Source organism: Enhydra lutris, unplaced genomic scaffold, assembly GCF_002288905.1.
Source record: "Enhydra lutris kenyoni isolate GAN:26980312 unplaced genomic scaffold, ASM228890v2 scaffoldscaffold2, whole genome shotgun sequence".
In the NCBI taxonomy this organism is placed as follows: domain Eukaryota; kingdom Metazoa; phylum Chordata; class Mammalia; order Carnivora; family Mustelidae; genus Enhydra; species Enhydra lutris.
Window position 1 is genome coordinate 58732926 of NW_019154086.1, and position 27381 is coordinate 58760306.

The following is a 27381-nucleotide window of genomic DNA, read 5'->3' on the forward strand; positions in this document are numbered from 1 at the left end:
TTTCTGGAGAAATAAAAGAACTAAAATCTAACCAAGTTGAAATCATAAAAGCTATTAATGAGGTGCAATCAAAAATGGAGGCTCTCACTGCTAGGATAAATGAGGCAGAGGAAAGAATTAGCGATATAGAAGACCAAATGACAGAGAATAAAGAAGCTGAGCAAAAGAGGGACAAACAGCTACTGGACCACGAGGGGAGAATTTCGTCTTATGGACCACCGTAAGACGAAACAACATTAGAATAATTGGGATTCCAGAAGAAGAAGAAAGAGAGAGGGGAGCAGAATGTATATTGGAGAGAATTACTGGAGAGAATTTCCCTAATATGGCAAAGGGAACAAGCATCAAAATCCAGGCAGTGCACAAAACCCCCCTCAAAATCAATAAGAATAGGTCCACACCCCTTCACCTAATAGTAAAATTTACAAGTCTTAGTGACAAAGAGAAAATCCTGAAAGCAGCCCGGGAAAAGAAGTCTGTAACATACAATGGTAAAAATATTAGATTGGCAGCAGACTTATCCACAGAGACCTGGCAGGCCAGAAAGAGCTGGCATGATATATTCAGAGCACTAAATGAGAAAAACATGCAGCCAAGAATACTATATCCAGCTAGGCTATCATTGAAAATAGAAGGAGAGATTAAAAGCTTCCAGGACAAACAAAAACTGAAAGAATTTGCAAACACCATACCAGCTCTAAAAGAAATATTGAAAGGGGTCCTCTAAGCAAAGAGAGAGCCTAAAAGCAGTAGATCAGAAAGGAACAGAGACAATATACAGTAACAGTCACCTTACAGGCAATACAATGGCACTAAATTCATATCTCTCAATAGTTACCCTGAATGTTAATGGGCTAAATGCCCCAATCAAAAGACACAGGGTATCAGAATGGATAAAAAAACAAAACCCATCTATATGTTGCCTACAAGAAACTCATTTTAAACCCGAAGACACCTCCAGATTTAAAGTGAGATGGTGGAAAACAATTTACCATGCTAATGGACATCAGAAGAAAGCAGGAGTGGCAATCCTTATATCAGATCAATTAGATTTTAAGCCAAAGACTATAATAAGAGATGAGGAAGGACACTATATCATACTCAAAGGATCTGTCCAACAAGAAGATCTAACAATTTTAAATATCTATGCCCCTAACGTGGGAGCAGCCAACTATATAAACCAATTAATAACAAAATAAAAAAAACACATCAACAAGAATACAATAATAGTAGGGGACTTTAACACTCCCCTCACTGAAATGGACAGATCATCCAAGCAAAAGATCAACAAGGAAAGAAAGGCCTTAAATGACACACTGGACCAGATGGACATCACAGATATATTCAGAACATTTCATCCCAAAGCAACAGAATACACATTTTTCTCTAGTGCACATGGAACATTCTCCAGAATAGATCACATTCTTGGTCCTAAATCAGGTCTCAACCGGTATCAAAAGATTGGAATCATTCCCTGCATATTTTCAGACCACAATGCTCTGAAGCTAGAACTCAATCACAAGAGGAAATTTGGAAAGAACCCAAATACATGGAGACTAAACAGCATCCTTCTAAAGAATGAATGGGTCAACCAGGAAATTAAAGAAGAACTGAAAAAATTCATGGAAACAAATGATAATGAAAACACAATGGTTCAAAATCTGTGGGACACAACAAAGCCAGTCCTGAGAGGAAAATATATAGCGGTACAAGCCTTTCTCAAGAAACAAGAAAGGTCTCAGGTACACAACCTAACCCTATACCTAAAGGAGCTGGAGAAAGAACAAGAAAGAAACTCTAAACCCAGCAGCAGAAGAGAAATCATAAAGATCAGAGCAGAAATCAATGAAATAGAAACCAAAAAAACAATAGAACAAATCAATGAAACTAGGAGCTGGTTCTTTGAAAGAATTAATAAGATTGATAAACCCCTGGCCAGACTTATCAAAAAGAAAAGAGAAAGAACCCAAATAAATAAAATCATGAATGAAAGAGGAGAGATCACAACGAACACCAAAGAAATACAGACAATTATAAGAATATACTATGAGCAACTCTATGCCAACAAATTTGACAATCTGGAAGAAATGGATGCATTCCTAGAGACATATAAACTACCACAACTGAACCAGGAAGAAATAGAAAGCCTGAACAGACCCATAACCAGTAAGGAGATTGAAACAGTCATCAAAAATCTCCAAACAAACAAAAGCCCAGGGCCAGACGGCTTCCCGGGGGAATTCTACCAAACATTTAAAGAAGAACTAATTTCTATTCTCCTGAAACTGTTCCAAAAAATAGAAATGGAAGGAAAACTTCCAAACTCACTTGATGAGGCCAGCATCACCTTGATCCCAAAACCAGACAAGGATCCCATCAAAAAAGAGAACTACAGGCCAATATCCTTGATGAACACAGATGCAAAAATTCTCGCCAAAATACTAGCCAATAGGATTCAACAGTACATTAAAAGGATTATTCACTAGGACCAAGTGGGATTTATTCCAGGGCTGCAAGGTTGGTTCAACATCCGCAAATCAATCAATGTGATACAACACATTAATAAAAGAAAGAACAAGAACCATATGATACTCTCCATAGATGCTGAAAAAGCATTTGACAAAGTACAGCATCCCCTCCTGATCAAAACTTCAAAGTGTAGGGATAGAGGGCACATACCTCAATATTATCAAAGCCATCTATGAAAAACCCACCGCAAATATCATTCTCAATGGAGAAAAACTGAAAGCTTTTCCGCTAAGGTCAGGAACACGGCAGGGATGTCCGTTATCACCACTGCTATTCAACATAGTACTAGAAGTCCTAGCCTCAGCAATCAGACAACAAAAGGAAATTAAAGGCATCCAAATTGGCAAAGAAGAAGTCAAACTATCACTCTTCGCAGATGATATGATACTATATGTGGAAAACCCGAAAGACTCCACTCCAAAACTGCTAGAACTTGTACAGGAATTCAGTAAAGTGTCAGGATATAAAATCAATGCACAGAAATCAGTTGCATTTCTCTACACCAACAACAAGACAGAAGAAAGAGAAATGAAGGAGTCAATCCCATTTACAATTGCACCCAAAACTATAAGATACCTAGGAATAAACCTAACCAAAGAGACTAAGAATCTATACACAGAAAACTATAAAGTACTCATGAAAGAAATTGAGGAAGACACAAAGAAATGGAAAAATGTTCCATGCTCCTGGATTGGAAGAATAAATATTGTGAAAATGTCTATGCTACCTAAAGCAATCTACACATTTAATGCAATTCCTATCAAAGTACCATCCATTTTTTTCAAAGAAATGGAACAAATAATCCTAAAATTTATATGGAACCAGAAACGACCTCGAATAGCCAAAGGAATATTGAAAAAGAAAGCCAAAGTTGGTGGCATCACAATTCTGGACTTCAAGCTCTATTACAAAGCTGTCATCATCAAGACAGCATGGTCCTGGCACAAAAACAGACACATAGATCAATGGAACAAAACAGAGAGCCCAGAAATAGACCCTCAACTCTATGGTCAACTAATCTTTGACAAAGCAGGAAAGAATGTCCAATGGAAAAAAGACAGCCTCTTCAATAAATGGTGTTGGGAAAATTGGACAGCCACATGCAGAAAAATGAAACTGGACCATTTCCTTACACCACACACGGAAATAGACTCAAAATGGATGAAGGACCTCAATGTGAGAAAGGAATCCATCAAAATTCTTGAGGAGAACACAGGCAGCAACCTCTTTGACCTCAGCCGCAGCAACATCTTCCTAGGAACATCGCCAAAGGCAAGGGAAGCAAGGGCAAAAATGAACTATTGGGATTTTATCAAGATCAAAAGCTTTTGCACAACAAAGGAAACAGTTAACAAAACCAAAAGACAACTGACAGAATGGGAGAAGATATTTGCAAACGACATATCAGATAAAGGGCTAGTGTCTAAAATCTATAAAGAGCTTAGCAAACTCAACACCCAAAGAACAAATAATCCAATCAAGAAATGGGCAGAAGACATGAACAGACATTTCTGTAAAGAAGACATCCAGATGGCCAACAGACACATGAAAAAGTGCTCCACATCACTCGGCATCAGGGAAATACAAATCAAAACCACAATGAGATATCACCTCACACCAGTCACAATGGCTAAAATTAACAAGTCCGGAAATGACAGATGCTGGCGAGGATGCGGAGAAAGGGGAACCCTCCTACATTGTTGGTGGGAATGCAAGCTGGTGCAACCACTCTGGAAAACAGCATGGAGGTTCCTCAAAATGTTGAAAATAGAACTACCCTATGACCCAGCGATTGCACTACTGGGTATTTACCCTAAAGATACAAACATAGTGATTCGAAGGGGTACGTGCACCCGAATGTTTATATCAGCAATGTCCGCAATAGCCAAACGATGGAAAGAACCTAGATGTCCATCAACAGATGAATGGATCAAGAAGATGTGGTATATATACACAATGGAATACTATGCAGCCATCAGAAGAAATGAAATCTTGCCATTTGCAACGATGTGGATGGGACTAGAAGGTATCATGCTTAGCGAAATAAGTCAATCAGAGAAAGAGAACTATCATATGATCTCCCTGATATGAGGAAGTGGAGATGGGGGGGTAGGGGGGGGTAGAAGAATAAATGAAACAAGATGGCATTGGGAGGGAGACAAACCATAAGAGACTCTTAATCTCACAAAACAAACTGAGGGCTGCTGGGGGGAGGGGGGTTGGGAGAAGGGGGGTGGGGTTATGGATATTGGGGAGGGTATGTGCTATGGTGAGTGCTGTGAAGTGTGTAAACCTGGCGATTCACAGACCTGTACCCCTGGGGATAAAAATATATTATATGTTTATAAAAAATAAAAAAATTAAAGAAAATAATAAAAAAAAAGAATTCTCTATTACCTCTTCAGGTTTGGATAAGGTTTATGTGCCTAGTTGTAGCTAGGAAGATTCATAATTTTATAGTGTAATTTATTCCAAGATGATGCTATTTATATTGTGTTTATAAAGTTGAAACACTGTCCTATTATACCTATGTGTGTCTATGTTTGTGTAAATAAATTTTTCTTTAGATTTGTGGCATAATTTTCTTTGCTTTTTAATCTACCCATCAAACATGCTAAATATAAGTGATCTATTAAAAAATGTCATTTACCTTGTATTGTTGCCTATTATAGAAGCAAAATCATAAAATCCTATAAGGATTGTCTACTATAAAAATGTATGTATCTTTATATCCCAAAACGGATTATCAGTTAATGAAATGATGTATGTAATGCTCCTAACACAGTGCCTTAAATGGAACTATTCATTCAATTGTCATTCAGTTTTCCTCCCTCCACTATTACTACCACCATCACCACTTATCAAATAAAGAAGACATTCATTCAGGAAGTCTACTATGGAGATAAAAAACCAAAAAGAGGTCTGTACCAGAGGGGCTCTAGGCTGGCCAGGCGCAGAGATGACTCCAGGGCAAACAGCAGGCATCTGAGGAACAGTGAGTATGGGTCTAAAGAAAGATTCTTTCACAAGGGGTCTTCCCAAGAACTGCTGCATCTAAAATAGAAAGGTTAAAAAAACAAAAACTTCACACACTTATAGACTTATGTAGGCAAAAATCTAAACTCAGAACAATGGCTGTTGAGGGGAAAAAACTCAATTTGAAATCTAGATACAAAACCCTAGCAGTAGAAATGGTGTTGTCATAACAATTAAATGTATGAATATTTGGAAAAGCAAAGGGCTGTCAAATATACTAAAAACCGCAAAGAAGAAAAGTGAGTTCCAGTCTCACCTTCTTTCCCCCTAGCTGAGTAACCATGGATGATACCAGGTTACTAATCTATAAAACAGAGGGTTAAGTTAGGTGATTTCTTTAAGGTTCCCTTCCAACTATAATAATATAGGGTTATGCAAAGGCACACCTCATTGAGTACTGGCCGTGTTGATGAATAAAAGAACCAAAGTTGCCTTTAGAAAACATTACTTTTCCTGATTATGTATTGGAGGGAACTTGTACTACCTGACGGAGTTTTGACTTTGTTTAGCTCCAATGAGAGGAGAAAGCTGAAGTGAGTGGGCCTGGGGCATAAACCCTCCTACAGTGACTTGTAGACACATGCTTATAGGTGTTACTGCACCTCCTAGGGGCTGGTGGAAAGCTAGCCCTTCTTAGCATCTACCTATGGGATGGATACCTTACTGACTAGGCTACAGAAGAGAACAGATTAAGTTTTTACCATGTGTCAGATTTAGCACTAGCATAAAGCAGAAGTTCAACTATTTTTTGAGCAGATAAAAAAAATGAACAGGGACGCCTGGGTGGCTCAGTTGGTTAAGCTGCTGCCTTCGGCTCAGGTCATGGTCCCAGGGTCCTGGGATTGAGTCCCATATCGGGCTCCTTGCTCAGTGGGGAGCCTGCTTCTCTCTCTGCCTCTGCCTGCCACTCTGCCTGCTTGTGTCCCCCACCCCCTGCCGTGACAAATAAATAAATAAAATCTTAAAAGAAAAAAAAAAAGAACATCAGCACAACCCTTTTAAGTAATGATACTAAAACCAGTAGCTGAAAGGTTAGTGGGGAACATTAAAATGGATACATGAGGTCGACATTTCTTATTTAACATTACAAAAGAAAGACATTGTATACATCACTGTCTATAAAGTTATCTTGCTAAAAATACTGAACCTGACTCTAAGCAACCCTCCAGATCTAATCAACAGTTTTAAGAATCAGTAGAAGATATACAATGACTATCATAAGGTTACAATCAATAATGTGGGAAACTGAACCAGATAAATCACTTTTTTAAACAAATGACATAAAGGAGAAGGGAGTCAGGTAGCTGTTACAGATTTAAAGAACAATCAACCAAATGCAAAGTATAAACCTAATGTGGATTGTTTTTAAAAATAAGTTTCTGAAAGTAAGAGTAATTGGGGGCGCCTGGGTGGCTCAGTGGGTTAAGTCTCTGCCTTCGGCTCAGGTCATGATCTCAGGGTCCTGGGATCTAGCCCTGCATCGGGCTCCCTGCTGGGCAGAGAGCCTGCTTCCTCCTCTCTCTGCCTGCCTCTCCACCTACTTGTGATCTCTCTCTGTCAAATAAATAAATAAAATCTTTAACAACATCAACAAAAAAGTAATTATAACCAAACTGGAAATATTGCAAACTAGGTAAGACAATTTCAGACAATTGGGAAATATAAATTTTAACTGGGTATTAGATATTAAAATTTTTAATTTTCTTAAGTAAAAAACTGGTATAATAATTCTATCCAATAATAAGTCTTCATCCTTTAGGAATATATACTGATGTATATATGAATGAGATTATATGATATATACTTTAAAATATTCCAATAGGAAGAAGAGCATGACATGAAACAAGTTTAGTAAAATATTGATAATACTCAAGCTGGCTCTCTTGGTTCACAGAGATTCATTATACTATTCTATTTTTATGTATATTTCAGTATGTAAAACTATGTAAATTTCAGTAGGTAAAATGTATATTTCAGTATGTAAAATTCAGAATGTAAAATTTTTAAAGAATGAATGGATGATGGGTGTAAGTCAGTATTCCCACTCTCTTTGCAGACAACTATTACCTAACATTTCTTTGAGGATTAGACAGCTGGGGTACAAAAACCAAGATATAGTAGGACACATAAAAATACTGGGTTATGCTGTGAAGTGTGTAAACCTGGCAATTCACAGACCTGTACCCCTGGGGATAAAAATACATTATATGTTTATAAAAAAAATAAAAAAAATTAATAAAAAAAATTGTACACAGTAACATTTAAAAAAAAATACTAGGTTAAACTGGGAAGAGTACCCATTATTTCAGATTTCTGAGATTAGACTACATTTAAAGCCTGGTGACAATTCCTTAGAATACTAGGATCTCAGAGATGGATGGATTTTCTTTCTTTCTTTATGTATGTTTCAAGTTTTTATTTAAATTCTAGTTAGTGAACATAGTGTGATATTAGTTCCAGGAGTAGAATCTAGTGATTCAGCATTAAATACAACACCCATAGATGGACTTTAGTACAGTATAATTTCCTAGTTTATATATGGGAAAACAAAAGTCCAGAAGAGTTGATTTTCTAAAGACCAACAAGTTATTCACAGATTTAAATTTAGGACTCAAAAACCCAGATCTCTAATTTGTTTCCATTGTAACAACCACCTCAGTTTATGGTGAATATCATTGTTACATTTCTAGCATTAGTGTTCTCAAACTATTTCACTAATGTTCAACGGTTACTGTTAACACAATTGTTAGCTTTGATCAAGCACAGCAGTGACTCTGGTTAGGAAGCAGGAAAGATACACATGTACCTCCCAGATGTTAGCAGCAGGATGCACAGAGCCTAACTACCAGTGCATTTTGCCCTTTACTAAACCCTTGTAAGCCCCATCATACATAAGAAAGCCTCCAAAGTGATGAGGATCCAGAGGTCAAGGTTTAACCACCTATGTCGACTATGGAGTTATCACTGGTATCAGACAGGTTGTGCTGATCTGGTTTTAAGAAACTCCAAAAAACATCTGTGTCTGGCTTCTGAGTTTCCAGAGCTATTTTACATTTAGAGTCATGGGAGAGTTTAACTACAACATATAGACAGTAGTTTGAACATGGGCTGAAGATACAGGGTTTCTAAAAATCATACCAGAATATGTGTTACCTCCTTTAGGACTACTGGGACCCTTTAAACTTCTCTGTTATTGACATAATACATTCTTTATCAGGGTAGCTGGGTATGATAAAGTTCCAAACTTAGAATAATAATGTCCATAACATCGTGCTCCTATAAAAACTGAACTGACCAAAAATATAATAGCCAATACTGCATTCTAAAGACCATGGTATATACCATATAATGCTTTTAGTTCCGGATTCTGCTTTTGAAACATAGTGTAACTCCCCACAATTCACATAATTCTTAAGTTCTCTGATACACTCAACTATTTACAGAAATAACATTTTCAAAATTCTACTACAAGCAGGAGTACTGACGGCAAAAAGTGATCTGCCGCTAAATAGCTCATACCTTTCTCCTTTTCCTATTCCCAAATCCGTTCTGATAATAAAAATCATCACCTGGGGTGCCTGGGTGGCTCAGTGGGGTTGAGCCGCTACCTTCAGCTCAGGTCATGATCTCGGGGTCCTGGGATCAAGTCCCGCATCAGGCTCTCTGCTCGGCAGGGAGCCTGCTTCCCTCTCACTCTCTCTGCCTGCCTGTCTGCCTACTTGTGATCTCTGTCAAATAAATAAATAAAATCTTTAAAAAACACACAAACAAACAAAAAAACGTTTAAAAATCATCACCTAATGGTTCTGTCCTAAAAGTTCTTTTGGAAAGCGGTCTGAATTTACTGGATTAGGGTACTAGGTTTCCCAGAAGGAGAACATACATAGTGTAGCAGAGAGATTCTCATTGAGGCTCGCTGCAATGAGCAGGAGAGGGCATCAATGGAAGCTGTTAAAGTTGAAATAGAAGATAACAGTTAAGGAAAAGAATGTCAAAAGTAGAAGTAGAAGGGTAAAGTCTAGTTGTCTAGGGTACAATGCCAAGATGTTTTAGTCACTCAGGTAACCTGAGTGCATTGGGAATTCTGCATATTCGTCAGTTTTCTCCCACACTGCAGGTGAGACTGACAGGATGAAATGAGGATACATTACCTCTTTACATACCAAAGGCATCACTAAAATCCAGTGATACACCTAGGCACTGGCCTCAGCTAAGCCAGCCAACTAGTTATAGCATCTGGAGATAATAGAGCAAGAATGAATGTAATTACAAACAATATGCACAATATGTGCCTGTTCTATTTTGACCACACATGAAACATACTGAATATTCACTGCTTTACAGCCCTTACCATTTCATCAAGATAAAGATCGCAATTTTTCAAAATGTCATATTTCTTACCAGTATCTCAGGACTAGGTGGTGGTGGAGGAAGCTGGATTGGAGGCAGAGTACTCAAGGCAAACCCTTGCTTCACCTTGTTAATTTGTTCATTGTACTGTGTCTAGAAGAAGAGGAAACAATATTTTAGAGCAAAATCAACTTCAAAGAAACTGCATATGGGAACATTTGGTATTGTTTTTAATAATAAAACATATAATAGTTTTTCTCAACTTAAGTCAGGAATAATATAAAAACAGTTTTTGACATAAAAATAATTCTATAACACACTATCCTCAAATGTAAACAGTTTTATCTTTCCAAGTATCTGTTGGTTGGCAAGATATAAAGAGACATAATTTACAGACCCTGTGATAATTCCTCAATATTTCCATAATTTTCAGCCCCAAAATGGGAACCAATCATAAAAAGTGAATAGCAAATAAAAATCCAAGAAGCTGTAAATAACATATAAGCTGATAATTTTAGGAAAAATGTATTTGTAATGAGGAGTTGAGCTATTTGCAAATGTTCACTGCAGGGGAAATTTCAGGAAATACTCACTAAATATCCACATTTTGTTTATTTTGAAGTTATACCTCTAGCTTTCTCAAGTACCACATATATCTTTGTTTTATTTTCTTGGATTTTGCCAAAAGTAGGATCCCAATCACTGAAGCTTAACAACATGCTTTCAATATTTTTGGCACTGTCCCCATTTTACTTTATAGTATTGTTTTGTAAACAACCCACAGAGACTGAAAAAGAAATCCTTAAGAAACAAAACATTTAGAAACTTTCCACAGAAGATATGTCCTTAAAATAAAACAAGGATGGAGAACCAGGGGCAGGCCAGACTGTGAATAAACCCAACATAAATGTTAAGCATCACTAAAGACTGAATAAGAAAGAGTCTGGGAGAGAAAGTCAAGACCACCAGTGGAAAAGCTAGATAAGAAGGTAATGCTTTGAAGCAGTGGTCACAACTAAATGTCATTATTTTGCTAGCAGTGTTGTGAAATCATAAAACAATGAACATTATATACTTTTTTGGGGGAAAGATTTTATTATTTATTTCTTTGAGATTTGAAAGAGACAGCATGCACATGAGCAGGAGAAGAAGCAGAGGAAGAGCATGAGGGAAAAGCAGGTTCCCAGCTGAGCAGAAAGCCTGATGTGGGGCTCTATCCCAGGACCCTGAGATCATGACCTGAGGCAAAGGCAGATGCTTAACCAACTGAGCCATCAGGGGACCCCTGTATATTTACTTAAAGATATAAATACAAAAATATCCTAAAGCCAAATGAAGAAATTAATAAATAATCAGTGGGTTATGTCTTTATTTATTTATTTATTTAAGCTGATTTTTTTTTTTAAGATTTTATTTATTTATTTGACAGATCACAAGTAGGCAGAGAGGCAGGCAGAGAGAGAGGGGGAAGCAGGCTCCCTGCTGAGCAGAGAGCCTGATACGGGGCTCGATCCCAGGACCCTGAGATCATGACCGGAGCCGAAGGCAGAGGCTTTAACCCACTGAGCCACCCAGGCACCCCAGTGGGTTACGTCTTTAGATTACCTTAAGCATAGTCCTAATTCTATTAAGCCAATAATGAATAATTCATTATTTTGCATTATGAAATAATTACATAAAAATTTAAGATTGAAAACTAATACAGGTCTGCTTGATCTTCCTTTTAATTTTATAAACACATAACTATTCAGACCAAGTTCAACATTTATTTTTGACTGGAGCAACATCAGCTTTGGAATTCTAGGAAAATTAGGTGTAAAGCACAATTTTTGAGTTTATTATTTACTGTATGAAGGACCTGAAAGACCTGAAAAGACCAGGTCTAGGATTTTGTCTACAACTAACTACATGGAAGTAATCGATCTCAAACCTTAAAAAGGCATAAACTTTAGTAACTGAAAAAAACATGTTCTTCCCTAAATTTCTCAGGTAATTGTTTTTAATGTTAGATGTTTTAAGTATAAACCACCTACAACATTCAGTCAATTTACTTCAGAGATACTTCACCACTTACCCTGAGGAATGCAATCTTATTTCTAACATCTGTTACAATGGCATTCCAACTCTCTACTGCAGCCTTTAATTGAAGTGATTCCAGATTGCTGGTGTAGGAAAGGAGACACAAGAGAAAGTTCTTCTTTTTATATACCACATAGGTCTCCACAAATTTCCATTATATTCTTTAGCATATATGTAAATAACATAAAACAACAAAATTACCTTCATCACCAACAATAACCTCAAATGGGCACAAAGTTGTGTGGAAGGGTTTGTTATTAAAAATAAAACAAAGGCTGGGAACGTATAAAATTTATTTTTTCAAGAGCAAATATAACTTCTGCTTCCAGAACATCAAGTGTTTTTCTATCTTGGCAATATTGTTTTTTAGGACATGTAAAACCTTTACACAGAAATCCCTCCAGTGAAGTACGGAGGCAGAGAAGGCCAAACAGAGAAACTGCCCTAGCCCTCCAATGCAGGAGCATTCTCAAAGATGTTGAGTCCTCCTGGAAGCAGGTTTTGGACTATCTTCACCATAACCCTGACATCACAGGGCTATGGTTGGCCCATCGGCTCTCTGCAAATTAGAAAAATATATTCCTTTTGGGAGGGCAAATCAGAAAGAAGTACCTCTTCTGCGAGGATCAATTAGATTGATCTGCCTCTATGCAGTACCTAATTGCACTAACACAAGCAGCTCTGCCAAACATGCCCACCAAATGACTTAAGTAGGAACAGCCTGAGGTGTTTAAGGTCTGCCATCTCTAAAGAGAGATTTCATGAGGCCTTTCAAAAGGCTCTGCTGTAACACCCCCACCCCAGTACCACCCAGCACACCAGCTTTGAGAGAGCAGAACAAGTTATCACTGAGATTATCTTATACAAAGAGGCTTGATAATGTTTTAGTTTATAGAGTGCCCCTTCTCCCTCTAGCAAGCAAAGATAGACTGATCACTTACAACAGTGCTTCCCGGACCTGAATGCACATCAGTATATCCTGGGAATCTTGCTAAACATCAGAGATTCTGATTCTTTAGAATTGAAGAATGATGATGATCATTAAAATGATAATCATTAAAAAATAATGATGCCTTGGTCCCAGAAATTCTAATTTAATTAATTCACTATGAAGATATAAAATTATAAATTTAAGGATAATCTCATGCAACCTGCCCAATATTTGAAAATCATTCATTTATTATAACACAGCAAGAAATTGCCTTTAACATATGATTTTAGGTGTTAATACTGATTTTTCCCTCAATGCACTCCAAAGGTAGTTAAAATCAAGCATTAGAAGAGAAATTAACGGTAAAAAGGATTTCCACTTAGAATCCACCCTGTTTTGTAAATGTCTGGGCTTCATGAATGTTTCTGAGATTTTTTATCTATTTCACTACTGAAAGGGAAAAATCTGTCTGCAGCTATTACTGTGCTCAGTAGACTTCAGTGCTTCAGCAGAAGAAACCAAGAACAGCAGCAAAGTGACTAAATGACTTTTGAGGTTTAAAAAAAATAAGGGTTTGTTCATTTCAAAGAGTCTGATGTTATACATGTAAAACAGATTCTGTTCAGGCTTAAGGACGTATCTTGTATCTTGTATCTCTGAGATGAAGATGCATTAAGGAAGAGGGAAATGTTACCTTGCTGCCATATGAGTCACCCGGGCAAGCTGACTGAGGCACTCCTTTTCAGTCTGCTCTAGATGAAGCAAACCAAAATCTCTACGACACTGTAAGAAATACACCTACAGAGTTTTGAGAAAAAGACAAAGAAGTTGAAGGTGCCCTTGTAAATGAACATATCCTTTTCTCAATCATTTCAAGTAAAGTTGAGCTATTTTCCAATCTCTTCTAGTACCTGAGCTTCTTGACCATCCATAATACATTATAAAAACTCTGATTAATTCTACAATTCTAACTTTTTTACTCAATGGTTACTGGGTTAGTAAGCATTCCAGATCATTAGTTTTCAAACTTGAACATACCCTGGTATCATCTCAGACTCTTTAAAAATTTATGCCTTGGTCCCAGAGATTCTAATTTAATTGATCCCAAGTGCTGCCCGAGTAGTGGGATTTTTAAAAGTTCTCAGGTAACTATAATATTCAGCAAAGTTTAAGAACATTCCCAGAAGTCTTGTTACTTGCTTTTTTTTTTTAATTGATGAAGGGATAAGAAAATAATCAGACCATGCAGGAGGACCATGCAGTCCAAATGGGCCTTGCGAGGTCATCGAGTCTGTCTCCCCATAACAGGAATTCCTTCTGCCCCATTACTGTTGCATGCTCAGTTGACTTCTGTTTTTTTCTCACTAGTCACTCAATATTCACTGAAAATATATTCTTGGACAGCATTAGGTGTTTCTAAAATTAATAGTGGAAGTAGAAGGAAACGTTCTGACTAAAAGCAGTGAGAAACAAAAATAATCAAACTTGAGCTCTTAAAGTAAGCTGAGGGTTTTGTTTTTTCAGTTATAGCTAGCATTCTACTAATCTCCAGGGATTTTTGGTTCAGGTATCATTCCTTGATTATTGACCTCTGGATTCCCAAGCATTCTGCTAAAGAATACAGTTTACCCATGACAGATGTGGGAAGGTTTATAATTCTTTTAATGTTAGTGAGCTCTCTAAAAATTTGAATCTTATTGTATATCATTTGGTTATCTGTAAGTAAAAATTACATACATACAGATAATCATGTATCTTTTGGAAGAGACCCTAGCTGTGGTATTCTGTTAACTTAGAAGAAACTGGGTGACATTCTGGGAGTCTAGAAGGTAGGCTGTTTTTTTAAATTGGAGTGTATGATGTGTATGTGCTTTGGGAAGATCTATGTAGAAAGTAACAAAGAAAGGAGACATTATCTTCAGCAGCAGTAAAATGTTAGAATTCTTAGAAATTTGGCTTAGTGACCTGGCTTCATGAGAATTATCCCAAAGTGTACATATTTGCTATACATACTGAAGCAGACCAATTTCCTGAAGTCATTTGGGGAAAAACAACATAAGATCATCAACATTGAAGTAATCATGTACAAAATTCCAATGAGTCAAAAAAGCACAAGAGTTTAAGCTATGTTCTTCTGGCTGGTCCTAAGATGACTTATTTCTGTTCATTTAGAACAGTCTTTTTTCAATTCTTTAGAATACTAGTACATGAGCAGAACTTCCCTTCCCAACCCCATTTTTCTCTTTCTTTTTTTTTTTTTTTTTTTACCTCAGCTGTTAATGCTCTGCTAGTTTCTGCATTCAGTTTGTTTAAGTATGTTTTAATTGTGCTTTCCAGATTATGCTTCTCCATTTCCCACTGAGATCTGAAATATATGATCATTAAAAAGTCAACAACATTGCAGCAAGGACAGACTTTTCCACATTATTCAGGAGAGAGAAAGACTCAAGCTATTTAGTGAGTAAGAAATGATTTCTTGTAAAAGTTTACAGCATACAAAAGCAAGAGAAGACATTACTTGACCCTTACAGTTATCTTTTACTACCAAGAGTGCAGAAGTTTTAAAGTCATCAATGTAAGGGCTAGGATTTAAAACCTGGCTTTGAAATAAAGTTGTCTGAGGATGAATCTGAATTCTGAAACCTTGGGCAAGTTCCTTAACTTCTCTATACCTCAGTTTCTTTACATCTGAAAATGGAGAACACTGTACTATTGACCTCAAAGATCTGTTGCAAAAACACATTCATATAATATATATAAAAGCATTCTGTGTTTAGTACATATTAAGCATTAAATAAATGTTAGCTATTATCATTAAATTTCACATAAAGTTTCTACAAGCCTTTCTGTATTCCCAAAATAGCAACTACAAAGGTTTTTTATCATCCCTGCCCTCACTGCATTAAAGCTAAATCACTGCATTAAAATATTACACTGGTTATCTCAGTATCTCAGCTCACATCAACATCTTAGAATGAATACAAACCCTACAGCTTGAAAAGGAGAGAGGGAGATGATAAGGACATTATTTATGAAGGACATTATAGAGAAAGGCTACCTATGAGGTCTCTCTTTTTTCCTATCTCATTTCAGCTTCCTACACCTGAGGCCCAAACTTTAGGGCATACAAACCAAATTATATCTTTAAAGGAAACAACTGATTGGAAATATAATATTGTAATAGGGACTTTTACAAAAGCTATCCTCAATGTTTTATTAGAAACACTTGGATGCTTGCACACTTGACAAACATTGATGAGAAGCTTGATAAAACAATATGTTGTTAATACCACTATATCCAGAGTGTTTCGAGGAAAAAAATATTCAAGGACATATATGAATTCAACTGAGAGGAATTATTATGCTATTGAATACTGTGCAAATATTGTACAAAACTGCTTATAAGAACAAGAGAAAAAATAACTTAGACTCCAAAATTAAAAACTTTGTTGCTTTAAAGGGCATCATCAAGAAAGTAAAAAGACAACCAACAGATGGGAGATAATATTTGCAAATCATATATCTGATAAAGGACTTGTATCCAGAACATGCATAGAACTCTGAAAACTCAACAAAAAACAAAGAACCCAATTTAAAAAGTGGCCAAAGATTTGAATAGACATTTCTCTAAGGAGATACACAAATAGCCAAGAAGTACTCGAAAAGATGTTCAACATATTAAATCATTAGGAAAATGCAAATCAAAACCACAATGATCTTGTATTTCACAACCACTACAATGAGTCAAATAAAGACAGGTAATCCAACAAGTATTTGTGAGGATGTGCAGAATCCATTGCTGGTGGGATTGTAAGATGTGCAGTCACTTGGAAAAGTTTGGTAGTTCCTTAAAAAGTTAAACAGAGTTTACTGCATGTCTCAGCAATTCCACTCTTATATACCCAAGAGAACTGAAAACCTTATACAAAAATATGCTTACAAATGTTCATAAATGCATTATTCATAATAGTGAAAAAATGGAAACAAATCAAATGTCCATTGATAAAAAGATAAACAAATTGTGGTGTATTTATACAGTGGAATATTATTTACTTATAAAAAGGAATGTATACTGAGATATGCTACGATATGGATATACAATACAGTAGGTGTAAGATGTTAATCACAAGAGAGTACTTATATGATTATATTTATATGAAATGTCTGGAAAAAGCAAAGCCACCGGGACAAATAATAAATGAATGATCACCAGAAGCTAGGGGAGGGGAGAATGAAGAATGCCTTCTAATGGATCCAGGATTTCTTTAGGGTGATAAAAATATTCTGGAATCAGAGGTGAAGGCTGTATACCTCTGCAAATATCCTAAAAGCCAATGAAATGTATAATTTAACACACTGAGTTTTATGCTATATGAATTAGATCTCTAAAAAGTTATCAAAAAATTACCTACAGGCAAAAATAAGTGAATCAGAATAAAATTCAACCAGTTTCATAAATCAGTAACACTTAGCAGTATTGATTAGGGCAAAGAGATGAGAACACATAAGTCTGGTCCCTGCCTAGCTTGCTGTGGGACCATAACCTTGCTGATCTAATCTCTCTCAGCAGTTTTCTAGGGCCAGAGCTAAGCTGAACATAGCCCCCAATCTGCCTAGGTCACTTCCATTTGTAACTGTTGTCCCAGTCTAAATATTAATAATGTTCAATTTCATGCTCAAAAGTACCCTAGTTTGGATAATAAATTATATGGCTACCCTGGTCAGAACATGCTGAATGAATATACCTAGAGTTTCAGAGATGTATACTCAACCAAAGCAACAACTAAATTTGTACCTTTTCATGGAAAGTTGCTCTTTAAGATTCTTGATTTCATTATCTTTAGCATGGCTCTGACGCTGTAATCTAAGGAAAGATGAAAGGGATAAATGTTAGAAATGATTTGTCATTAATACAGTCAGAACAGCTCCACTTGTAGCTGAAGAGGAGGGACTAAATATGACCATTTTGGGCCACAAATATTGAGTCTGAAAATAATTAGTCTCCTACTTTTACACCTTCTGGAATTCATCTTTTTTTTTTTTTTCTGATGTCTGATTTACCAACTTCCCAAGTTCTAATCCCATCAATTTGAAGCCAAAGAGAACTTGTATCCCCACTTCAAAGACTCAGAAATAGGTCTTTAGCCCTTTCTACTCTAGTTTCTAACCCACTAGAAAACATAGACGGTATGTTCTGATTTCCTAGGCCTGTGGTAGGATTGAGAACTTTAAAATTTTCTTACCAAGTTATTATATCAAGTCATATAAACTATTAAAGGGTTAAGGTCTGAAAGAAATCAGGTATTAAATACAGACACCATGAGGCTGTGTACACATAGGAATTTCATTTTATTTTTTTAAGATGTTATTTATTTATTGTAAGAGAGAGACAGTGAGAGAGAGCATGAGCGAGGAGAAGGTGAGAGGGAGAAGCAGACTCCCTGTGGAGTTGGGAGCCCAATGCGGGACTTGATCCCAGGATTCCGGGATCATGACCTGAGCTGAAGGCAGTCGCTTAACCGACTGAGCCACCCAGGCGCCCCACATAGGAATTTTAATTAAAATAGTAAATTATCACCAAGGAGTCACTGACATGATCTAATCATGGAAAGACCAGGCAAAAATTTTATATAAATCAGAAAACATAGCCTGCAATTGGTTTAAAAATTAATATGCAAAAAGCTACTGAGAGAGTGCAAAGTAATACTTTTTGATTGATACATGTTCACAAATCATGTCTGATGTTCCTTCCTTGTGCTGCTATATATCTCCTCAGAACCAAGTTTTTACACTGACACATTAATTTGCTATAATATGAAGAAGTTCACAGGAAAAGCACATTACTCTCAGTTCCGATATGTTCAGACACTTGGGATACACAGGTATTCGGGTCAACAGGAATTTGGAATGATAACCTGAGAACAATGACTTTAAATGTGGCTAGATTGCTTACTACCAGATTTCAGAGATCACCTACGCACCTTTACTCCAAGCTTCTTAGAAGCTATTGAGACTTACAATCAATCAATGTTTATTGAACTGAAAATGCAATGAAAAGAAACCACATCTGTCTCTCCACAAAAGAGATCATGTTCTCAAGTAAAGAAGAAGAAAGATGAGCTTTGTTACTATGGTATGCGGGAGTATGTAGAGAGATTCAAAAAGGAGGCAGTAAGATTTTTTAAACTGACATTCTGCTTTCCTTTGAATGCTTCCATTACTTGAATATTTTACCTAGCTGCAGTTTAAGAGTGGGCAATAAAGAGCTGACAGAGGCAGTGGGGAATTCAGAAGACCTGGATTCTTAAATAATAGAGGATAAGGTAGGCATCATTCCTATCATCCAGCTTGGACAGGAAACAGCTATATATGTTCAGGCAGTCATAACTTCTTAGTCCTATTTTTCTCTTGAATAACATGAGGGTAGGATTAGACATTCTTTTCTGAAAGATCTATAGTTCTCAAGTTTACTCTGGCTGGCTATCAAGTTTATTATGTGGATTTTACTGACAGTAATTACTTTAGATTTATTAAATGCTTATTTTTATTTGTTCAAAATATGTTGCTATTATAAAAATCTTCTTTGTTAATTCTTTAATTATCAACAGCAAACATTTACCAAACATTACTGTAGGACTGACATTGAACTAGGACAAAGAAAAAAAGATTTTTTTGCTTCCTAGTAAAACCAATAAATAAAAAAAAATCAGCATTTTACAATTTAAAAATATTTACATTTTTATCATATACTCTTGAGACATGTTCAAGTGAATTGAACAAAGGCTTAAAAGCTATATGAGAACACATACAATGCCCTCTCAGCCTAGATGCTCTGTGTTTCCTCCAATCTCATCCTATATAGCCGAGGTTCAATACTGTCTTCAATGATGTTCTTCCTTACCACAACAATCACAAGTGCTCTTTTTACCCTACAAAATCCCTATTGATTATGGTGCTATTTGACAGTTATTTATTGTACGGTTGGCCTTGAACAACATAGGGGTTAAGGACACTGATGCCTACCTCCAGTAAATGCAGTTGAAAATCTGTATATAACTTTTGACTCCCCCAAAAGCTTAACTACTAATAGCTTACTGTTTACCAGAAGCCTTGCTGATAATATAGTCAATTAATACATGTTTTGTATGTTATATGTATTACATACTATATTCTTACCTCGAACTGAAATAAAATATTACTATGAAAACTATAAAGAAGAGAAAAATATACTTATAGTACTGTACTGTATTTATCAAAAAAATCTGCATATAAGCAGACCCATAGTTCAAACCCTCGTTGAAAGGTTAACTGTACTTAAAAAAAAAAAAACACATTAAACTTTTGAGATATCTAATCATAGATTAATATGCAGGTGTAAGAAATAATACAGAGAGATCCCATGTACTTTTCACTCATTTTCCCGCAATGTTAACGTCTTACAGAACTATAGTATAATAACCAGGATGTTGATAATGATACAGTCAAGACACTGAAGAGTTTTATCACAATATTTCATTTTGCTCCCATTCCCATTTCATCCTCCTAACCTTGGATCACTAAACTGTTTTCCATTTTTATGATTTTGTCATGTTAAAATTTTTGGAACTTTGTCATTTCAAGAATGTTAAAGGAATGAAATCATACAGTATATAAGCTTTGGGGACTGACTCTTTTCACTCAACATAATTCTCTGTCTGCAAGGTCTGCAGTATTATCACTCTTTCATTCCTGATAGTGGTATATGTATCTCCTTTTTGTTTGTTTGTTTTGCTAGCAGTCTGTCAATTTTATTGATATTTCCAAAGAAACAGCTCTTTGTTTCAAGAATTTTCTTTATTGTTTTTCTGTTTGTAATTTCATTATTTCTAATCTTTATTAATTCCATCTGCTTGTTTTCAGTCATTTTGCTTTTTTTTCCTCTGGATTCTTGAGGAAGGAGCTTAGATCAGATTTGAGATTTTTTTCAACTCTTACAAATGTGTACAGTTAGTGCAATAAAACTTCAAAGAACTACTTTAGCTGTGTCCCACAAATTCTGATATATTGTATTTTAATGTTAATTCAGTTCAACAGATTTTTATTTCCCTTTAAATGTTTTTGGACCCATGGATTAATTAGACGTGTGCTGTGTAGTTTCTAAGTGCTTGGAGATTTTCCTGTTATCTTTCTGGTATTGATTTCTTGTTTGACTCCATTTTGTTCTGAGTATATGTTTTGTATGATTTCAATGCTTTTAAATTTTTTGATTTGTTTTATGGGCCAGGATATGTTCTATCATGGTATACTTGTTATGGCCACTTGAAAGCAAATGTATTCTGCTGTTGTTTGGTGACGTGTCTTATAAATATTGATTAAATCCTGTTGGTTGATGGGGTTGTAGAAATTCTACATCTTTGCTAATACAGAATTTCTATATCTGCTGCTATAGAAATTCTGTATCTTTCTATCTAGTAGTTCTATAAATTACTGAGAATATGGGCTGAAATCACCATCTATAACTGCAGGTTTTTCTATTTCTCCTTATAGTTCTATCAAGTTTGCTTCACATATATTGAGGCTCTGTTGTTGGGTACATACACCTTTAGGTTGCTATGTCTTCCGGGGTGAATTGGTCCTGTCATCATTGTGTAATGTCCTTCGTCTCCAATAGTTTTTTGCTCTTAAGTCCATTTTATATAGCCATTCCTGCTTTTTTAAAAAAGATTTTATTTATTTATTGGACAGACAGAGATCACAAGTACGCAGAGAGGCAGGCAGAGAGAGAGGAGGAAGCAGGCTCCCTGCTGTGCAGAGAGCCTGATGCAGGCTCGATCCCAAGACCCTGGGATCATGACCTGAGCTGAAGACAGAGGCTTTAACCCACTGAGCCACCCAGGCACCCCCATTCCTGTTTTTTTGATTAACTTTTACACCGTATACATTTTACCATCCTTTTATTTTCAACCTATGTAGATGAAACTGAAGTTTCTTATAAACAACATATTGTTGGATTACAGTATTGTTTTGTTTTTGAAATCTGCTCTGCCAGTGTCTTTTAGTTGATGTATTTAAATCATTTACATGTAAGGTGATTATTGATGTTAGAGCTTAAGTCTGCAATTATTTTTTTGTTTTTCCTGTGTTTCTTTTCTTACCTTCTTGTGGGTTATTTGAACATTTTTTAGGATTACATCTTGACTTATTTATAATGCATTTGAATGTCTCTCTCTCTCTCTCTCTCTGTAGCTTTCTTAGTGGTTGCACTGGGTATTACAATATGCATAGTCTACTGGTATTGATATTTTCCCTACTTTCACATAGGTCCTTTTACTCTCTACACTTTTAAAATATAATTATTGTAAGTATTTCCTATTCACATTAAACTCCACAAGAGATGGTATTATAATTTTTTTAAGATTTTATTTATTTATTTGACAGAGATATCACAAGTAGACAAGAGAGGCAGGCGGAGAGAGAGGAGGAAGCAGGCTCCCTTCTGAGCAGAAAGCCCGACGCGGGACTCGATCCCAAGACCCTGAGATCATGACCTGAGCCGAAGGCAGAGGTTTTTGCTGGATATAATATTCAAGATTCTTGTTTTCTGTTAGGTTTTTTCCTTCCAGTACTTAAATAATGTGCCACTTCCTTCTGGCCACCATGGTTTCAGATGAGGAATTTGATGTCATTTGAATTAGTGTTCCCACATGTGTTCTCTGGTTCTTTCAAGATTTTTTGTCTTTAGTTTTCTGTTTAGTTATGTGACTTAGCATGGACTTCTTTGGGTTTATACTATTTGGGATTAACTCAACTTCTTGAATTTGAAAACTTACGTATTTTACTTCCTTTCTTTTAATTACTGCCCCTTCCCTCCATCTCTCTTCTCTCCTCCTGAGATTCTGGTAAGAGCTTTAACTCTTATTGTCCCACAGGTCACTGAGACTCTGTTTTTTTTTTTTTTAATAATCCTTTCCCTGGTTTATCTCCTCTCTGCTCTTCAGATTAGGTAATGTCTTTTGATCTGTCTTCAAGTTCACTGGTTCAATCCTCTGTCAACTTTAACTTATTAGTAATTATATCCAGCAAGATTTTCAGTTATTGTATTTTTTAGTGTTAGAATTTCCATCCTTTGTCCATTATCACCACTGCTATTCAACATAGTACTAGAAGTCCTAGCCTCAGCAATCAGACAACAAAAAGAAATTAAAGGCATTCAAATTGGCAAAGAAGTAGTCAAACTATCACTCTTCGCAGATGATATGATACTGTATGTGGAAAACCCAGAAGACTCCACTCCAACTCTGCTAGAACTTATACAGGAATTCAGTAGTGTCAGGATATAAAACCAATGCACAGAAATCAGTTGCATTTCTTTACACCAACAACAAGACAGAAGAAAGAGAAATTAAGGAGTCAATCCCATTTACAACTGCACCCAAAACCATAAGATACCTAGGAATAAACCTAACCAAAGAGGCAAAGAAACTATACTCAGAAAACTATAAAGTACTCATGAAAGAAACTGAGGAAGACACAAAGCAATGGAAAAATGTTCCATGCTCATGGATTGGAAGAACAAATATTGTGAAAATGTCTATGCTACCTAGAGCAATCTACACATTTAATGTAATCCCTGTCAAAATCCCATCCATTTTTTTCAAAGAAATGGAACAAATAATCCTAAAATTTATATGGAACCAGAAAAGACCTCGAATAGCCAAAGGAATATTGAAAAAGAAAGCCAAAGTTGGTGGCATCACAATTCCAGACTTCAAGCTCTATTACAAAGCTGTCATCATCAAGACAGTATGGTACTGGCACAAAAACAGACATATAGATCAATGGAACAGAATAGAGAGCCCAGAAATAGACCCTCAACTCTATGGTCAGCTAATCTTCGACAAAGCAGGAAAGAATGTTCAATGGAAAAAAGACAGCCTCTTCAACAAATGGTGTTGGGAAAATTGGACAGCCACATGCAGAAAAATGAAATTGGACCATTTCCTTACACCACATATGAAAATAGACTCAAATTAATGAAGGACCTCAATGTGAGAAAGGAATCCATCAAAATCCTTGAGGAGAACAGGCAGCAACCTTTTCGACAGCAGCAACTTCTTCATAGGAACAGCGCCAAAGGCAAGGGAAGCAAGGGCAAAAATGAACTATTGGGATTTTATCAAGATCAAAAGCTTTTGCAGAGCAAAGGAAACAGTAAACAAAACCAAAAGACAACTGACAGAATGGGAGAAGATATTTGCAAACGATGTATCAGATAAAGGGCTAGCATCCAAAATCTATAAAGAACATATCAAACTCAACACCCAAAGAACAAATAATCCAAGCAAGAAATGGGCAGAGGACATGAACAGACATTTCTGCAAAGAAGACATCCAGATGGCCAACAGAAACATGAAAAAGTGATTCACATCACTCGGCATCAGGGAAATACAAATCAAAACCACAATGAGATACCACCTCACACCAGTCAGAAAGGCTAAAATTAACAAGTCAGGAAATGATAGATGCTGGCGAGGATGCGGAGAAAGGGGAACCCTCCTACATTGTTGGTGGGAATGCAAGCTGGTACAACCACTCTGGAAAAGAGCATGGAGGTTCCTCAAAAAGTTAAAAATAGAGCTACCTTATAACCCAGTAATTGCACTACTGGGTATTTATCCTAAAGATACAAATGTAGTGATCCGAAGGAGCATGTGCACCCAAATGTTTATAGCAGCAATGTCCACAATAGCCAAACTATGGAAAGAACCTAGATGTCCATCAACAGATGAATGGATAAAGAAGATGTGGTATACATACACAATGGAATACTATGCAGCCATCAAAGAAATGAAATCTTGCCATTTGCGACGACGTGGATGGAACTAGAGGGTATTATGCTTAGCGAAATAAGTCAATCGGAGAAAGGCAACTATCATATGATCTCCCTGATATGAGGAAGTGGAGATGCAACATGGGGGGTTTGGGGGGAAGGAAAAGAATAAATGAAACAAGATGGGATCGGGAGGGAGACAAACCATAAGAGATTCTTAAGCTCACGATACAAGCTGAGGGTGGCCAGGGGCAGGGGGGTAGGGAGAGGGTGGTGAGGTTATGGATATTGCGGAGGGTATGTGCTATGGTGAGTGCTATGAAGTGTGTAAACCTGGTGATTCACAGACCTGTACCCCTGGGGCTAATAATACATTATATGTTTATAAAAGATTAAAAATTAAAAAAAAAATTTCCATCCTTTATTATAACATTTTTTTGCTAAGATTTCCTAGGTTCTCATTTGTTTAAAGAGAAGTCAATTTTCTTGCTGAAGCACTGTTATGGTGGTTGCTTTAAAATCTTTGTCAGACAATTCTCAAATCTGAATCATCTTAAAGTTGTCTTTTTTTGACTGTCTTTTCTCTTTTATGTTGTGACTGTCCTAGTTCTTTGTATACCTAGGTATTTTGGATATTATGAGACTCTGAATTTAATTTTTTTTTTTTTTTTTTTTTTTTTTTTTTTAGCAGGAAGACCCCCCTGTGTACTGTGAGGGCTGAGTGGGTGTATATGTTTAGCTTCCCACTCAGCCCTGCTAACAACATCCCACCAAAACTGGACACTGACATTCTGCCTCAAGGCAGATGAATGGTATAGAAATTCAGTCTCTCTCTGGTCCCAATGACATTTCCCAAGAAAGTGGGGTACCAACTCACTCTGCTTTTTGCCTCTGTATAAGATTAGCTTACTGATACCAGGGAAACAGAAAGCAGAGGGCTGACTCACACTGCTTTGTTGCTACTGGGTGGAGAGCAAGAGATCCATGTTGGGCCTCTCTGGCATCAGCTGGGAAGATGGGAGAAAACATAGTGCCAACCAGCCCCAGGGGTAAGAACTCAGCTCCCCATGAGGAGGTAGAGGTGAAACCTAGTATTGACCAGTCCCACCTCAGATTACCCTAAGTCTCTCTGATGCTGAGCAGAGGTAGAGGCTTAGCTTGCTACTGGATCACACCGATACTATCCTGGTAACCGGAACACTACCTGCTTTTGTCTGGTGGGGAATGCAAGACCAGCTGGATGCTCAGTACTGCTGATACTACCCCAGCAAGGAAACCTGGTTTCTGCTATCTGCCATTGTTGGAACACATTAGGTAGTATGGAACCATTGGTGCTTGACTAGAATAGGTGAATACTGCCAAAAAGGCTTTCTGTTGTTACATCTCCCTTTTCCTGATCCTTTGGATAGAGACAATAAGCTTTTCTCAAAGCTTTATCCCTACCAGTTGGCTGTTCCAGGTTGGTGATTTCTTCGGTACCTGTCTAGGATATACGGGAGGCAATAACAAAAAGTCACTGTTGTTATCATTCCTCATGTACCAAGGTCTCTAGACAGTTTGTTTCCATCTACCATTTAGAGTCTTTCTCTGCTTGTTTGTTGTGTTATATTCAAGGTGTTTTAATTTTAAGCAGGAGGATTTGCAAGGAAGAATACTATTTCTTGGTAGAACTAGAAGTTCCTCTGTTTTAAGTAATTTTAACAAATTAATCCATATTCTCCATTAGCTCACAACGTCTGACATGTCTTGGTATCTTCTACATGTGCCTTACATAATTCTTCTCACATAATGAGCCCCTGATAAATGTTTGGTGAATGTTCCTTGTATGAAGACATACGCATCCCCTAAAATAGTCTGTTTGTAGTCTCAACCACACAAAGGGTGCCAGGGTCAGCTATCAGAGTTGAGGAAGGATATCCTCAGATGGTAAAGGAGAGAAGCAGCAGCTCATCTGCATGGATGACATTACTTTTCTGATCATTGATGTTATATAACATATACTTGGATTGGTCATTGCCATCCACGCTAAAAGACAAAGTTTTGAACCCCAAAGTATGGATTCTTAAGTGACTATAGCCAGCTTAGATTTGCCAAAACCATCTTAGGTCCTCACCTCCTTGAACATGATGGATCTCTCTGACTCCACTAGGGATAAGCCAAAGTGTTTTTAACTGAGATTATGTTGTCAGCACTACAGCATCCAGTTTTTCCCCCAAATTTCTTCAAGGTTGGAGGACATCACATATGGAAGAAAATTTAAGACCTAAGTCTCTGCCAAATATTTCTCCAATTTCTTAATTAATATTATGGACTCCTTACTCTAAGATATTCCCTAGAACTTGTCTATTCTCCCTATTAGCAGTCTAAGAACTCATGGATTTCAAATTAAACTTCATGGACAACTGGTATCCTGTAGCTATTTATTACTATTTATTAAAATAATAGGTTACAGGGGCGCCTGGGTGGCTCAGAGGGTTAAGCCTCTGCCTTCAGCTCAGGTCATGATCTCAGGGTCCTGGGTTCGAGCCCCGCATCAGGCTCTCTGCTCGGCAGCGAGCCTGCTTCCCATCCTCTCTCTCTGCCTGCCTCTCCGCCTACTTGTGATCTCTCTCTGTCAAATAAATAAAATCTTTTAAAAAATAAAAAT

General features: G+C 36.7%; 1 protein-coding gene across 1 annotated transcript in view; it reads right to left on the minus strand.

Annotated features, from left to right (window-relative positions):
* Window positions 1–27381, minus strand: part of LOC111151642 (DAZ interacting zinc finger protein 3) — a 104339-nt gene that overhangs the window by 12863 nt on the left and 64095 nt on the right. The window contains exons 22-27 of the mRNA XM_022509771.1: window positions 17721–17789; window positions 15194–15290; window positions 13620–13723; window positions 11990–12077; window positions 9967–10068; window positions 5458–5583 (exon numbers count right to left, since the gene is read on the minus strand). Of these exons, the coding sequence (XP_022365479.1) occupies window positions 5458–5583; window positions 9967–10068; window positions 11990–12077; window positions 13620–13723; window positions 15194–15290; window positions 17721–17789 (586 nt within the window). The remainder of the gene's footprint in view (window positions 1–5457; window positions 5584–9966; window positions 10069–11989; window positions 12078–13619; window positions 13724–15193; window positions 15291–17720; window positions 17790–27381) is intronic.